Source organism: Triturus cristatus, chromosome 7 (genome assembly GCF_964204655.1).
Source record: "Triturus cristatus chromosome 7, aTriCri1.1, whole genome shotgun sequence".
NCBI classification, from domain to species: domain Eukaryota; kingdom Metazoa; phylum Chordata; class Amphibia; order Caudata; family Salamandridae; genus Triturus; species Triturus cristatus.
The window spans coordinates 1,167,484,366-1,167,499,573 of record NC_140590.1 but is presented as its reverse complement, the minus strand read 5'-3'; the positions used below and the strand labels follow the sequence as shown (position 1 = coordinate 1,167,499,573).

General features: G+C 49.8%; 1 protein-coding gene across 3 annotated transcripts in view; it reads right to left on the bottom strand.

Annotated features, from left to right (window-relative positions):
* Positions 1-1,178: 1,178 nt before the first annotated feature.
* FBRS (fibrosin) overlaps positions 1,179-15,208 on the bottom strand; it is a 460,820-nt gene continuing 446,790 nt past the window's right edge. For all 3 annotated transcript variants that reach the window (XM_085618447.1, XM_085618449.1, XM_085618448.1), the window contains exon 19: positions 1,179-2,813. In XM_085618447.1, the coding sequence (XP_085474573.1) occupies positions 1,637-2,813 (1,177 nt within the window). In that variant the 3' untranslated portion in view covers positions 1,179-1,636. The remainder of the gene's footprint in view (positions 2,814-15,208) is intronic.

Sequence of the window (15,208 nt, the reverse complement as noted above, 5' to 3'; positions counted from 1 at the left end):
CAAACCAGCATACCTTTAGAATCCCAAGGACACTGCAAATGAGCATTGAGTGTTGCAGAGTAAATAAATTGCATTGGCTTAGAGTGAATTGGCATACAGTGCACTGCTGCAGAGTGATGTGGAGTATCGTAAAGTGGAGTTGTGCAGAGTAGATTGCAGTGGCCTTGAATGGAGTGGCGCAGAGTGAAGTGTAGTGGTGTAAAGTGGCGTGGTGCAGAGTAGAGTGCATTGGCGTGGAGTATGCATGGTGTGGTAGCACACTATAATTACAGACATCACATTTTCAATTCAAATGATCATTACATTTGCACGGACATACAGTTTTACTAATAAAACTATACAGCACACTAACTAGAAGTTGGGAATTGCATCACCTAGTGTGTGTACTGGTTTGTTCTGATCATATAAAAGTATTTGTTTCCAACACACTTCAAAATTAACAAAGTACTTTGTTTGTGCGTTTCTAATTTTGATATATTCTGAAATACTTAAACAGTTAATTTAAATGTGTGCTATAAAAAAAAACTTTCCTAGTCCCAGTATCCAGCAAGATTGTCAAACAAATCCTCTCACTTTGAAGTCAGAGAAAGAAAAGTAAACACCAAGCTACCTCGGAAGACAGACTCACATTAGACCTCCGTCTCTGAATGCGCAGCAAATGTGATAAGACAATAACCAGATTTAGAAGACTGTTTACAGAAAGGAGCACTTGTGGAAGAATATAAGAGAAGTCTGTATGAAAAGGCTTTGCTCCTTGGAAAGGACAAACTCACTCTGGACAGTCTAAAACAAAGTCAGCAAATAGAAAGCCAGAAAATATGAAATACATACCACAAATCCAGTGGTAAGCAATGGGCAGAACGCATTCCAAAGGAAGCTTTCTGAACGTCCCCAAGAGGTCTTTAGCAAACCAGATAGCTGCGCTGTCGGGTAGGCTCTAACATAAAAAGGGCTCAGCAGCTGGGGGTGGAAAAGCCTCAGCAGCCAAGATGAAAAGATTACAGGTTTGAAGATTTTACCTGAACTCATAGCAAACTTCAATATAGAATAAGGGATCCCAGATGCTGGATGGTAACACATGTTCTCCAATTGGTGGGATCATTAACACAGAAAATATTTTACCCTTTCCTCTGGTTAGCCTCACCATCAGTGCAGAAGTCAGTCAAAGAAACATAATAGACATTTTAGGATTTAATGAAGTCACAAATGGGCCCAGAGAGCGAACAAGAGATGGGAGAAAGGCTGGTGGACCATCCCATTCTCCCACCACTCCCCTACTCCAGCACTCACCATTTCATTTACATCAGTTTCTTTTACCATTCACACACATACAGTGAAGGGGTGAGGAAGAGCGCAACCCTTCACACAAACATACAGGAATAAAAAAGAGAAATACATTAAAACAAGGGAAATTAGGTGTATGCAGTGCTTAAAATCACACCCCAAACCTTACAAATGTACAAAATATTTTCTTTAAAGTCAGGGATGCTGCGGAGTTTGAATATATAAATATTTACACATTACTTCCAAAAGCCTTGTTTTTCCCCACCCCAAGGCTCAGAGTCCAAATACATATAATAATATTAATTATAATAACAATAATATTACTGAGAACAGACAAAGGCAGGGGACGCTATTATCTGGATTCCCTGTCCTTATATAGTGCCGAGAGGTCCCGCAACTCTGCGGCATGGGGTGTGGTCCTGCGTGGTGGTGAGCCAGGTCGCGTACTTGTGGAGGGAATAAGAGGAGGTGGGGCACTCAGCAGGTTGATCGGAGGAGTCTTACTGAGAAGGCTGTTTGGGTGGCCCATGGTGGGGTTAATTCGAGAATACAGGTGTCCCCCAAGACTTGCCATTATAGTGTGATGTGGAAGGTGGGCTTCCAAGGCAGAGTGGGGCAGCCCATATAGACGGGCCCGCTCATAGTCTTCTCGAAACATGTGCGCTCTTTCGTCCATCAGTGCAGCAGCAGCGGCACGCTCAGGCTCCCGATCTCTGAAGGCCTGCTCATGCTCGAAGTAGCGTGGAGCGGCAAGACGCTGCAAAGAATCTGAGCGAAGGGCCAGCTCTCTGCTCAGCAGCTCTCTGCGATGCATCTCCAAGTTGCTGCGGTAGGGCTCCCTCCACGCCTCGAGGGCAAAAGAGGCGTGTGGGAAACGCTCTCCTACTCCCATGACATGTCCCATGCTGAGGTATGGTGCCATAGCTCTAGGCCTGTCAAACATTGCCAAGGTGTTCAGAGAGTGCATGCCAGCAGGAGACATGTGGAGGGGTATGTGCATTCCGGCCTGGCCATGTGGAATGTTCTGCAAGGGGCTTGCATGAAGGACATTATTGGCACGCTGAACTTGCGCCATTTCAAACCCAGTCATGATCACATCTGGCTCCTCTTTGCGCTCTTCTTTCACTTTGACATCATGCTTCCTCAAAGCCTGTTCAGGCGTTAGCTGTGGTTTACGGTCTGTTGCCTCCCGGCTAACGCTAGACCTGCTGTTGGGCCGGACACTTTCATTCACAGGAGTCCGGACATATGGAGAATGCTCCCTGGCCACAGTTTTGGAATCTTCAGAGGCCAGGCGTCTGACCAGACCACTCTCTACAATAGCATGTGTGTCACGCAGCTTCTGCTCTGACAGGTAGTGGTCTTTGCTTGGGTCTGCAAGTTCCCGGCTGCGCTCCCTGTCACGCACATCACTACTGCCATGTCCACGGTCATCTCCGACTGATGTACGACCACTGCAGTGTGCCACCAGAGGTTTGTGGGTTGGAGTTGCTGGAGATCCTCTGACTGGATGTTTTGAGAAGAGATCCCTGAAAGAGTGGAAAAAAAATGTGAAACTAGTGCAACATCAGTAGACTGCAGTTTTAAATCTTTCAATCCCCTTTTATTTTCGGCAAACATCTGTATTCCCTTATAAACATGGTACGTATCACTCAGAGGTGCAAAGATACAAAACCATGGATATATCCAATAAAGATAAATGTGAACGAATTGGAACTGTACAGCAAGACTGACTCCATAAAGTATCAAGTGTTAGCACTCGGAAAGTGTGGCTATATACTTCTAGTCTATGATTTCAAATGTTGTAGACTTTAGACAACTTTGCTGCTTTGAACGCACATTTTGTTTTTATCTTTCCTTAACATTTAGCTAGAACATCAGAAGAATGATTTAATGTGGAACCAGGAACAACTGTGGACCTTTGCCTCCATTACTACCCTAAGAAGACATTAAAAATGTGTGTCCACTTGCCATGCATGACTAAGTGCATGTCAAGCCTTCGGGCAGTGGGACCTGGACTACACAATCTGTCCATTAGTAAGTAACTTTCTCTGGGAAAGAACAAATAAACAATTTTCAAAGACGACAGCTACACAGTATTACTATGTAAAGACAGACTGAACCGTTGTATCATCATCAAACTGGCTGCAAACAGCATTAATTCACTGTCTAGTTAAAAGATAAGGGTTAACCATCTACAACATACTAACCAAAACTAGTACTAGGTGGTGCTCATTCATTTTAATGGCTGTCTTCATTGTTACAACAGCTCAAGTAAAATTCAACACCATCTCTTCAAAATCCCAGTCTTAGTTTAGCATTACCCAAATCAACTACCAAAGCCTTTTCATACCTACATTAGGTGGGCAAGTTAGAGGGTTTTGAGTAAGGAAAATGTTACTTACCCAGTATGCATCTGTTCTTGGCATATAAAGCTGTAGATTCATATGCATTAGCATAGATCGCCATCTGGTGTTGGGCCCAGATGTTTGCACTTTGTTTTTCTTCTGAGAAATCTTTGTAGTCACGAGGTAGGCGACGCCTCCCTTTGGTGATAGTGCGCATGGACATCGACTCATCCCCAGATTGTTTTGCCGTGAGGGTGATGATGGAGTTAGTAAGAGTAGAAAAGGGATGTCCATGTATAGGGTATCTAAGTAAGATAATACTGCAACAAATAAAGGTACGCGGGGAGGCGCATATGAATCTACAGCTTTGATGCATACTGGGTAAGTAGCATTTTCCGTTCGAGGCATATAAGCTGTAGATCATATGCGTTAGCATAGCATAAACAGCAGTTATCTTCTCAGCGGTGGCTAACCTGTATCTGTTGCAGTGGTTTGAAATAGTGTTCTTAAAACTGCCTGGCCCACACTAATTTGTTGTTTTGCTAACACATCACACAATAGTGCTTTGTGAATGTGTGTGGTGTAGACCATGTTGCAGCCTTGCAGAAGTCACCTAAGGGTATGTTCCCTAAAAATGCCAAAGAAGCCCCTAGCTTGCGTGTAGTGTGCTCTAGGGAGAATTGCTAAGGTGCGTTTAGCCTTGAGGTAGCATATTTGGATGCACTCAACTATCCACTGTGCAATGCCTGCTTTAGAAATGGGATTGCCTTTGTGTGGTGGGGAAAAAGCAACCAAGTTGTTTAGTTCTCCTAAAAGAATTGGTTCTTTCAATGCAATAAAGTATCACTCTTTTCACATCTAATGTGTTTAGAGCGCGTTCTGCTACTGAGTCTGGTTGAGGAAAAAACACGGGTAACCCAACAGACTGGTTGAGGTGAAAGGCAGAAACGACTTTGGGTAAAAATGTTGGGTTAGTCCTAAGAACCACTTTATTGTGGTGATTTTGTAAAAATGGTTCTTGTATGGTTAGTGCCTGGAGCTAACCAACTCTTCTAAGATATGTGATGGCTATAAGGAAGGCTACCTTCCAAGTCAGAAACTGTAGTTCGCATTTGTGCAAAGGCTCAAATGGCGGGCCCATAAGACTTGTAAGGACTATGTTAAGATTCGACACAGGAGAGGGTGGAAGTCTAGGAGGAATGATTCTTTTGAGTCCTTCCATAAAGGCTTTGATAGCGGGTACCCAAAACAAAGACAAGTGTTGCCTGTTTTGTAGGTAAGACGCTATTGCGGCAAGATGTAATCGTATAGATTTGTATATGCTAAGTAAGCACGTTGGAAGTGTGACAGATAGCAAATTATGTTTTGAGTAAAAGCATCTAACTTATTGATTTTATTGTTAGTACAATAAATCGCAAATTATTTCCATTTTGCTGCATAGCATGCTCTTGTGGTAGGGCGTCTAGCCTCTTTAATGACGTCCATGCAGTCTGGCGGGAGATTAAGGTAGCCAAACTCTAAGATTACAGGTGCCAGATCGCAAGGTTGAGTTGACTGGGATCTGGATGTCTTATCTCTCCATGGTTCTGAGTGAGAAGCTTGGGGGCGAGGTGTAACGTTTGATGAGGAACTACTGACAGTTCCAACAGGGTTGTGTACCATAGTTGTCGAGCCCATATGGGCGCAATTAGGATCATTGGGAGGGAATGTTGCTTGAGCTTACAAACCACTAATGGAGTTAGCGGGAGAGGTGGAAAAGCGTAAGCAAATTTCCCCGACGAATTCATCCATAGCGCATTGCCTTTGGACAATGGGTGTGGATACCTGGACGCGAAGTTTGGGCATTTTGCATTGAGGTGTGTGTCGAACGAGTACTTGAGGATGTAGCTCCCATTCGTGGATCTGTTGTCTGACGACTGAGCATATCTGCAATCTGATGGTTTACTCCTGGGAGATGTTCTGCAAGGAGATACATCTTTTGAGGTATGGCACATCTCCATATGCTTTGAGCTAAGTGTGAAAGCTGTAGAGCGTGCCCCCCCCCCCCCTTTTTAGGTCTTGCCTAGCGACGCAGCGCATGCGCTGCTCGCCTTGGCGAGATCTATTGTTGTCAGTTTTGTGTCCGAAGGGAGACAGGAGATGTGCACTTTCCTGGACAGCCGATATGCAAGCTCTTGGCGTGTCTTCTCTGGCGATCTCTGCTTGCGCCCGGACAGCCGATGTGCACGCTCACGGCACAAAGCGATGCCACACACCAATTTAATGCGTGCTTTCCAGCCTCGACTGCTGGTTTATTGGAGGACAGTAAATCGCACGACTCCGCTGTGTACATTGGGTGCAATCTTTGAAAGCCTAGAGGGGGATTGTTTTAAGCAGCAGATGAACACTGCTATATTTGAGGTGAAACGAAGTGAAATGCTGTTTGTGGAGCGGAAATGAGCCATCGGTGTGGCCGTATTGCGTTTACAAACGCATTTCGCCACGGGCAGCCACCTACCTCCTATCACATACCGCTGTGTGCTGCTTGGCATTCACACGAGGAATACATTTATTTCCCTCCTCTCGCCAAAGTACCGCAAGCCTTGGCGCTTGATGGGCGCTTTTCATTTTTGGGCGAGGGAGGCTCGTCACCTTGGCATCTCACGCGCCGCCATTTTAAAGCACGACACTGTGCATTTGTATTGCAGGCATGCGATGGGTTTCTTTGTTCAATGGGGTGTAAATGTGAACAAGAGGACGTTAGTGTGGCATATTTCATATTTTCACTTTTACCAGTAGGAACATAGTTCAAGGCCATTGCAACACATTTTGCTTCTCTCTAGGTGCAGTGGCCACATCGGAAGAGTTACTTACCTTCGGTAACAATATATCTGGTAGAGACACAGTCTAGCCGCAGATTTCTTAACTTAGAATATCCTCCCAGTCGTCAGACTGGATCGGGAAAATCCTTTTTTCCCCAGCAATACCGCTTCACGCCGGGAGGCGGCGTCGCCCGGCTCAGTCTTGACATCGTCCACAGAAGTGATGTCAATGGAGCCATACAAGTCCCTCACGGCGTGCTGACGTCCGTTTTCTACAGGAAGCTTTTCCGCGCCACAACGTGGAGTCGTGCAAAAAACTGCGATAGCACAGGAAAAGTGTGTCAAAAAAGAATAAAATCATTGAAAAAGCACCCAGTACCCGGACGGGCTGAAGGGAGCCCACAGAGTACTTGCGGCGAGCAAGGGCCCAACAAATTGCCAAGCCGTACCCCCCACGAGAGGGCACCGACAGCAGCACAGAAGATATGACAAGCGAGGCACAGCTTGTCACCACAGAAGGGAAATGAAAAGAACCACAATATTGAAGCAACATGTTGCTAGACAAGGAAGTAGAAGTGAACGACCAATAGAAAGGTCACCACACACACTCCAGAGACTGAAGAACCATAGCACCAAGAGAACCCAACCCAACCGACTGCCAGGGTAAGGGGCGGCATAGGTGTGGGCGGTGGGAGGGAATTAAAAACAGAATAATGCGTGAGTAGCACAGGAGGAAAACATAAGGTAGTAAAAAGTATAGACCTGAACCGCCTTAAAACGTGGACGGAGTGGAGAGACAAAGGGCTCGAAAGCTGCCAAAGGAAGGCGCAAGAGGACGCCGCCAACCAATCACTAGACGGAGGGGAGTCCGAAGGGCCTAACGTAGAACACACCCTACCCCAGAGTGAGGTGCGAGAGCACACCCCCGGAAGACCAAAGCCACCAGAAAGAGGGAGGCTAGGTGGAAAGACACCATATGAAAAGGTCTTCGCAGAGTGGGGAGGATGGGCGGGCGTTAAGGAACCTGCGGCTAGACTGTCTCTGCCAGATATATCGCTACCAAAAGGTAAGGAGTAGTTTCTTTTCTGTAACTCTAGTTCTGTAGTAGGGGTATCTCTGTTATAGTCATAATCTAGTGAATAGTCCCGCCCATGTGCGTGGACCCCGGAGCAATAAAAAATAATCTCTAAAAGGTGACAAATCATGCAGACCTGCATACACCTTTAAGTGAGAATTTAATTTAAAGACAGATAATGCAGCCTATACCCACAGGCTACACTGTCCAGTACTTCAACTAGAATTCCACCAACATCCACAAACAGCACTGCCTGTCTAGTTTTTCTCCACATAGGAAAAAACCCTGCCTCTACCAGCAAAAGCCTCTGGAATGATAGAGAGGAAGGAGTGGACAGACAAGCCCCATAGGCTGCCATTATGTGGCTTAGAACAGGATACTGTGACTTTAAGAAAACTTTCCAGATTTCCAGAACTTTCCCCAGTATCCCAGAATGCCCAGCAGGTCCCATTTACTTTCAGTTCTTTTTGAAGGCGTAGCACGCCAGACCTGTAGCATTCTTCATATGAATAAATATCTCTCCACCGGGGAGGAGGGCGGGCGCTTATGACTATAACAGAGATACCCCTACTACAGAACTGGAGTTACAGAAAAGAAACTACTCCTTCTGTAGTAGGGGATCTCTGTGTATAGTCATAATCTAGTGAATAGAATGGCAAGCCCATCCCCACACAACAGCAGCGGTGGAGAACAAACAAGACAAACCCACTACTGTGCGAACAAATTTCGCAGCGAAGCCTGCCCAAACTGAGCATCTGCCCTGGCATCCGAGTCCAGACAGTAATGCGCAGCAAAGGTATGGACCGACTTCCAAGTGGCCGCCTTGCAGATTTCCGCAATAGGAACATTACGCAGCAAAGCCGTCGTGGCAGCTTTGCCCCTGGTGGAATGAGCCTTAGGTTTAACCCCTAAGGTCTTATTAGCCTTTTGATAACACAATTGTATGCAGGACACAATCTACCTAGAAATGGACTGCTTAGAGGTCGCAAGACCAGTCCTGACTGATCCATAATTAACAAACAATTGGTCAGACCTGCGAATATCCTTGGTCTTATCCAGATAAAATTTCAACACCCTCCGAACATCCAGGGAATGGAGAGACCTTTCCGCTGGCGAAGAGGGATTCTGAAAGAACGTAGGTAAAGTTATGGTCTGGTTGACATGAAAATCAGAGATAACCTTAGGAAGAAATTTAGGGTGAGTACGCATCACAACCTTAGCAGCATGAAATACAGTCTAAGGTTCTTGACAACATAATGCCTGAAGTTCACTCACCCTGCGGGCCGATGTAATGGCCACTAGGAACGCCGCCTTCCAGGATAGGTGCTGCAATGAAGCCTTGTGAATGGGTTCAAAAGGCTCCTTCATCAGTCTGGACAGCACCACATTCAAGTCCCAGGAAGGCGAGGGAAGTCTGACGGGAGGAAACACTTTCTTCAAGCCTTCCAAAAAATCCTTGACCACAGGGATCTGAAAGAAGGAAGTCTGTGAAGGGCATTTCCTGTAAGCAGTCAAAGAAGCCAGATGAACCTTAATGGAATGGAAATTAAGGCCAGACTGCGCCAGATGTAAAAGGTATGGAAGGATGACATCTTCCTTACATGTTGTCGGATCAAAGTTCTTGGACTTACACCAGATACAGAACCTCTTCCACTTGTAAGCATAGGATGTCCTAGTGGAAGGTCGTTTAGACTCCTTCAGTATGTCCATACAATCGTCTGGTAGATTCAGATGGCCATATTGCACTATTTCAGGAGCCATGCCGCCAAACTCAAAGACGAGAGGTTGGGGTGCACCATCCGCCCCACGAACTTCGTGAGAAGGTCCAGCCTGCACGGCAACCGCATGTGAGGAAGGAGAGACCGGTGAAGAAGGTCCGTGAACCACCACTGTCTGGGCCACTCCTGGGCGATCAGGACCATCCGCGCCCTGGACTGGGACAGCTTGATGAGCACCGCCGGAATCAGGGGAATGGGTGGAAAAGCGTACAGAAAGCTGTTCGACCAATCGATCCATAGTGCATTCCCCAGCGCCCCCCGCTGGTAGTACCTGGATGCGAAGTCTCGGCATTTGCTGTTTTCGGCGGTGGCGAACAGATCTACGTCTGGAGTCCCCCACCTTGCGAAGACTTCTCCTAGTACTTCGTCGTTTATGACCCATTCGTGGTTTTCCTGCATCAGCCTGCTCAAGGCGTCCGCCTGAGCATTCTGCACCCCTGGCAGATGCGTGGCCGTAATAGTCAGTCCTCGGGCCAGCAGCCAGCGCCAGATCGCCTGCGCCTCCTGCGACAGAGTGCGCGATCTCGACCCCCCCTGCTTGTTGAGGTAATACATCGTGGTTGTATTGTCCGTCTGTATCAGCAGCGAGTTGGTCTGGAAGGACGGAAGGAAGGCCTTCAGTGCCAGGAAGACAGATCTGAGTTCCAGGAAATTGATGTGGTACGTCGATTCCAAAGGAGACCACTTTCCTTGAATCTGCAAGTCCCCGGAATGCGCTCCCCAGCCCTGGAGAGAAGCATCCGTCACTACACTCGTCGCGGGAATGTCCTTGTGGAAGGGAACCCCCTTGAGGAGGTTTTCCGCCGAACACCACCACTTCAGAGACTGAAGAGCATGCAGCGACAGTCGTATCCTGTCGTCCCAAGAGCCTGTCCTCTGATCCCACTGATCCTCCAAGCACTCCTGCAGTGGTCTCATGTGTAGCCGTGCGTGAGGCGTGAGGAAGATACAGGAGGCCATGGATCCCAGTAGAGAAGACACCTTCCTCACTGTCGTCGATGGAGCAGTCCTGAGGTCCTGAGCCTTCCGAAGGAGTGATAACCGTCTCTCCTCCGAAGGAGACACGCTTGCTGACCGCGTATCGATGGAGGCCCCCAGGTACTGTATGCACTGGACCGGAGTCGTGACCGATTTGGACATGTTGACGTGTAACCCCAGCTTGTGCAAGAGAGCGCACGTCCATCGGAAGGGATCTTGCGCTTCCGAGAAGGATGAAGCCTTGATCAGCCAATCGTCCAGATACGGGTAGACAAACACCTTGTTCCTCCGCAGGTGTGCCGCCACCACCGCCATGCACTTCGAGAAGGTCCTGGGCGCAGACTTTAGCTCGAATGGCAGTACTGTGTATTGATAGTGATTGGCGCCGACTTGGAATCGCAGGAACTTCCTATGCTTCCGTGCTATGGGCACATGGAAGTACGCATCCTGTAGATCTATGGCACAGAGCCAGTCTCCCCGTTGCAGCTGAGGGTAAATCTGGTGCAACGATAGCATGCGAAACTTCTCTCTGCGAATCCATTTGTTTGCCTGTCGCAAATCCAGAATGGGCCTGAACTCGTTCTTGTCCTTCTTGCGAACGAGGAAGAACCGAGAGTACAGACCACTTCCCCTTTGAGACAGAGGTACCTCTTCTACCGCCTTTTTTCTTAACAAGATGTCTGCCTCCGCCTGGAGCTCTCTCAGCTGGAATCGAGAGCTGACCGGCGGAATCGCTGGAGGCGGGCTGATAAACCGAAGACTGTATCCATTGCAAACAATATTCAGCACCCACTTGTCCGGAGTAATTTTTCTCCACTCTGCCGGAAAAAATTGAATGCTTCCCCCCACTGGAGTGGGTAACGGTTGAGGGGGAAGTAACCGCTCAGGGCCGAGACCCGGCCGGGCCCTTGGTAGTGGTGGCAGCCTGCTGGCCTCCTCTACCCCTCTGGCGCTTCTGGAAGGGCTTGCGGAACTGCTGCTGTTGCTGCTGCTGTCCCGAACCCTGCCCACGCCCTCTGCCCGAAGACCCGAACCGCCTTTGGAACGGGCGCTTCCCCCGAGAAGGGCAGGTTGGCCACTCTTTGCTGCGCCTCTGGCTTGAGGGACGTCAGTCGCAGCCACGAATGCCGCCTCTGGTGGACGCCATGACAGTATGCGTGGGCGGCCAGCAAGGATACATCCGCCGCTGTGCCGATCACCTGATTAGAAACCAGCATGCCTTCGCGCACTGTCTCCAAGAAGTCCTCCTTCTTGTCCCGGGGCAGCAGGTCCACATACTGCTGCAGGGACTCCCACAGGGCCCGGTCGTAACGGCCCAACAAAGCCCCTGCACTCGCCGCCTTCATGGTGGTGGCGGCGGTCCCACACACCTTCCTGCCCGCAGAGTCCAGCCAGCGGCTTTCCTTGTCCGGCGGGACCGTCGACGAAGGGGCGGTCGCATGTTGCTTCCTCGCCGCCGTCACGATGACCGAATCCGGCTTCGGGTCCACTCTCAAAAAGGTAGGGTCCGACTCCGGGGCCCTATACTTTTTCATGAGCCTGGAAGGGGCGGCCTTCGTCGTTGCGGGAGTGAGGAACAGCTCCAACGCGGGTTCCACCAGTCCTGGTACAAGAGGCAGTAGAGGGCGAGACAGATGTTTCTTATGAAGCGTCTCGAATATCACGGATGTCGTGGGTGTTGGAACCGTCACCGTGATACCCAACTTTGCTGCCCCTCTCAACAGCACCTCCTGGAAAGAGACCAAATCGTCCACCGGAGACACCCTAGTCCCCGGTGAGTCCGACAGCGTCGGGGAAAAGTCTCTGGTCGAGGAGCGCATGTGCGACCTGGACCTGTGCCTCCTACGGCGTCGCCCTGAGTCCGACGATGACCGTCCACGGCTCCGTGACCTTCTCCTCCTGTGAGGGCGGGAGCGCGACCTCTTCGGCTTCGGCCTGTCCGCCGGTCTAGCCGGTCCCGGCGACCGCGGGCGTCGTGGCTTCGGGGTTCCCTGCTGCGGAGTCGGGTACCTCGGAAGGGAAACCGACCGCGGGGGAACCGGCGGCGGTCCCACTGGAGTGCGTGGCAGCGACCGAGGGGGGGGGGGGCGGCGGAGGCAGTGCCCGCGGCTGTGGAGGCGGTGGCGTTGGTGGTGGTGGTGGCGGAGTCGGAGGCGGTGGGAGGGGAGGAGGTGACAGAGGCATCCGAGGAGGCGTATACACCACAGAGTACACCGAGTCCGGTGACTCTCTCTTCCTAGACGGCGACCTTCGCCTCGACGGCGACCTTCGCCTCGACGGCGACCTTCGCCTCGACGGCGACCTTCGCCTCGACGGCGACCTGTGCCTCGACGGCGATCTCCTCGACCTCGAGCGTCTCGACGCCGATCTCCTCTTCGGCGGCGACGTCGACCGTCTCCTATTCATCGACGGCGAACTCCCCTCGACGGCGAGCGCCGACGCCGGGTCCGATCGACGCCTACTGCTGGACGGCGCCGAGGACGGCGTCGTCGCAGACGATGCCGATGTAGTCGATGGTGGCCTGTTCAGGTCCCTCGACGCCGATCGTCGACGCCGCTTCTCCCCAGAGCCCTGGGGAGACGGCGAACAGACGGTGGTCATCCTCCTCGACGTCGACGGGGAGTGGGAGCGCTTACTGGTCTTCCTGCCTCTGGGGAGCCCCCCAGAGGCCTCAGTATGGGCCAAATCAGCCCCTCCAGACCCACCTGGTGCCTTCAGTCTTCTCTCCTCCAGAACTTGAAGCCTGATTTTCATTCTGTCCCTCAGGGTCCTGGCTGAGAACGAGTGGCAGATGGTACAGTCTTCAGGCACGTGGGACTGGGGAAGGCAACCTATACACACCTCGTGTGGATCAGTTTTAGCCTTCTTTCTACCACATTCCGGGCACTTGTCGAACAAGCCAGGCATGTTGACAGTACCAGCTACTACACTTGAAAAAGTGACAAAAATTGACAAAATCTCCAATAAACCCTTGAAAAAGGGAGAGCTCAATGCTCCAGGGTCCTGCTAGGAGGAGCCGGAAAAAAGAACTGAAAGTAAATGGGACCTGCTGGGCATTCTGGGATACTGGGGAAAGTTCTGGAAATCTGGAAAGTTTTCTTAAAGGCACAGTATCCTGTTCTAAGCCACATAATGGCAGCCTATGGGGCTTGTCTGTCCACTCCTTCCTCTCTATCATTCCAGAGGCTTTTGCTGGTAGAGGCAGGGTTTTTTCCTATGTGGAGAAAAACTAGACAGGCAGTGCTGTTTGTGGATGTTGGTGGAATTCTAGTTGAAGTACTGGACAGTGTAGCCTGTGGGTATAGGCTGCATTATCTGTCTTTAAACTAAATTCTCTCTTAAAGGTGTATGCAGGTCTGCATGATTTGTCACCTTTTAGAGATTATTTTTTATTGCTCCGGGGTCCACGCACATGGGCGGGACTATTCACTAGATTATGACTATACACAGAGATCCCCTACTACAGAAGTAACTCTTCCATCTGATAGACATCTAGCCGCAGATTCCTTAACTTAGAATAGATACCAAAGTCATATCCCATAGGAGGAGGGTCTGCAAAACAACCATCAAGTTCCAGGAGAACATATTTGTCAAGAGGCTGACGACAAAAAGGTGGAAACCGCAATGCCAGGACAACGGGCATCAGACCCATGACCCACCTTAAGGAGCATGAACAAGGGATGGTGAAGACACAAAATCCAACAAGGAACGGTGCAAGACCTCTTTCGCCCAGACACAGACAAAAGGAAAACATAACTAGAAAGTTCCGTACCAACGTAAGAAACAATGCAGCGAGACCTTCAAAGAAGGACCCAGGCATCGGTTCCTATAGCCCAAGAGGAACGAAGTACCAATGGTCAAAACAACATGACAACGGTAGAGCAGACCGCCTGAACACACACCACAGTGGAAGCCACAGGGGACAGTCAGAAGACTGTCTGCCCAAGAACCAAAGCCACAGCATGAGGCCCGTGGGTGGAAGAAAAAACACCTGAATGTGTGCTGCCTAGGACATGTGACAACAGTGGCAGGGCCGAGCCCAGAGCCTAGTGCCAACAGAGACAGAGCAGCCACCATTTGAGCAGAAGCTCAGGAGGTAGGCATGCAGCCAAACGAATTAAAAGGCACCAATGTGATTTGATAACCTGCAAGGCTATGAACACACAGAGGGCACTAACCCGAAGGAAAGAGTAAGCAAGAATGTCTGACACTAAGGCAAAAAAGACTTAGTATACGAGCACCCCAGTGGCGTATAGAATCCACGATATTCACACAAGAGACAGGAAAGTCGACACAAGTACGTAGAGTGACTAAATCCGAAATAGGGGAGTAATGCAAGCGGCACCATGGCACCGGTGTACTGTATAACAGGTAAGAATGCAGAGAAAAATAACAGGTCCCCGAGGGGAAAGAATCCTGGTCCCCCGTGAGACAGCGGAAACAGACCACAAGACTGCCCACAAAGGATAGAAAGAAAGCACAGACGGAAGCCTGGCACCAAAAGCCTACATCGCCTAAGACCGACTCCATCTACCAAAATAGAGAACATCGAGAAGAATACACACAGAGTAATGCCACTTAAAGAAGCACCTGTGCCATAATGGGAGTAAGAACTCACACCCAGAAAAACATCAGGGGTGGAGCACAGATCTAGAGGCAGAAAGGCATAGACCAGAGCCACTCCTTGAGAACTAGGACTACGCACAGGACAGGAAGGGAAGGGACAAACCAGACCCTGTGTCCTGCAAGAAGCAAGGAACTGGAGACCGTGCCAGGGAAGACCCCCCCCCCCCCCCCCCCCCCCCCCCGCCTTCCAGGGGCGCATGTCCACTGATAGACATGCAAGAAGTGTGCAGCGATGTTGTAGGAACACACCAGGGTGATAAAACCCCCTACGGAGGAGGGGATGTATTACAGACCAACTGTAGACAACCAATGGTAACA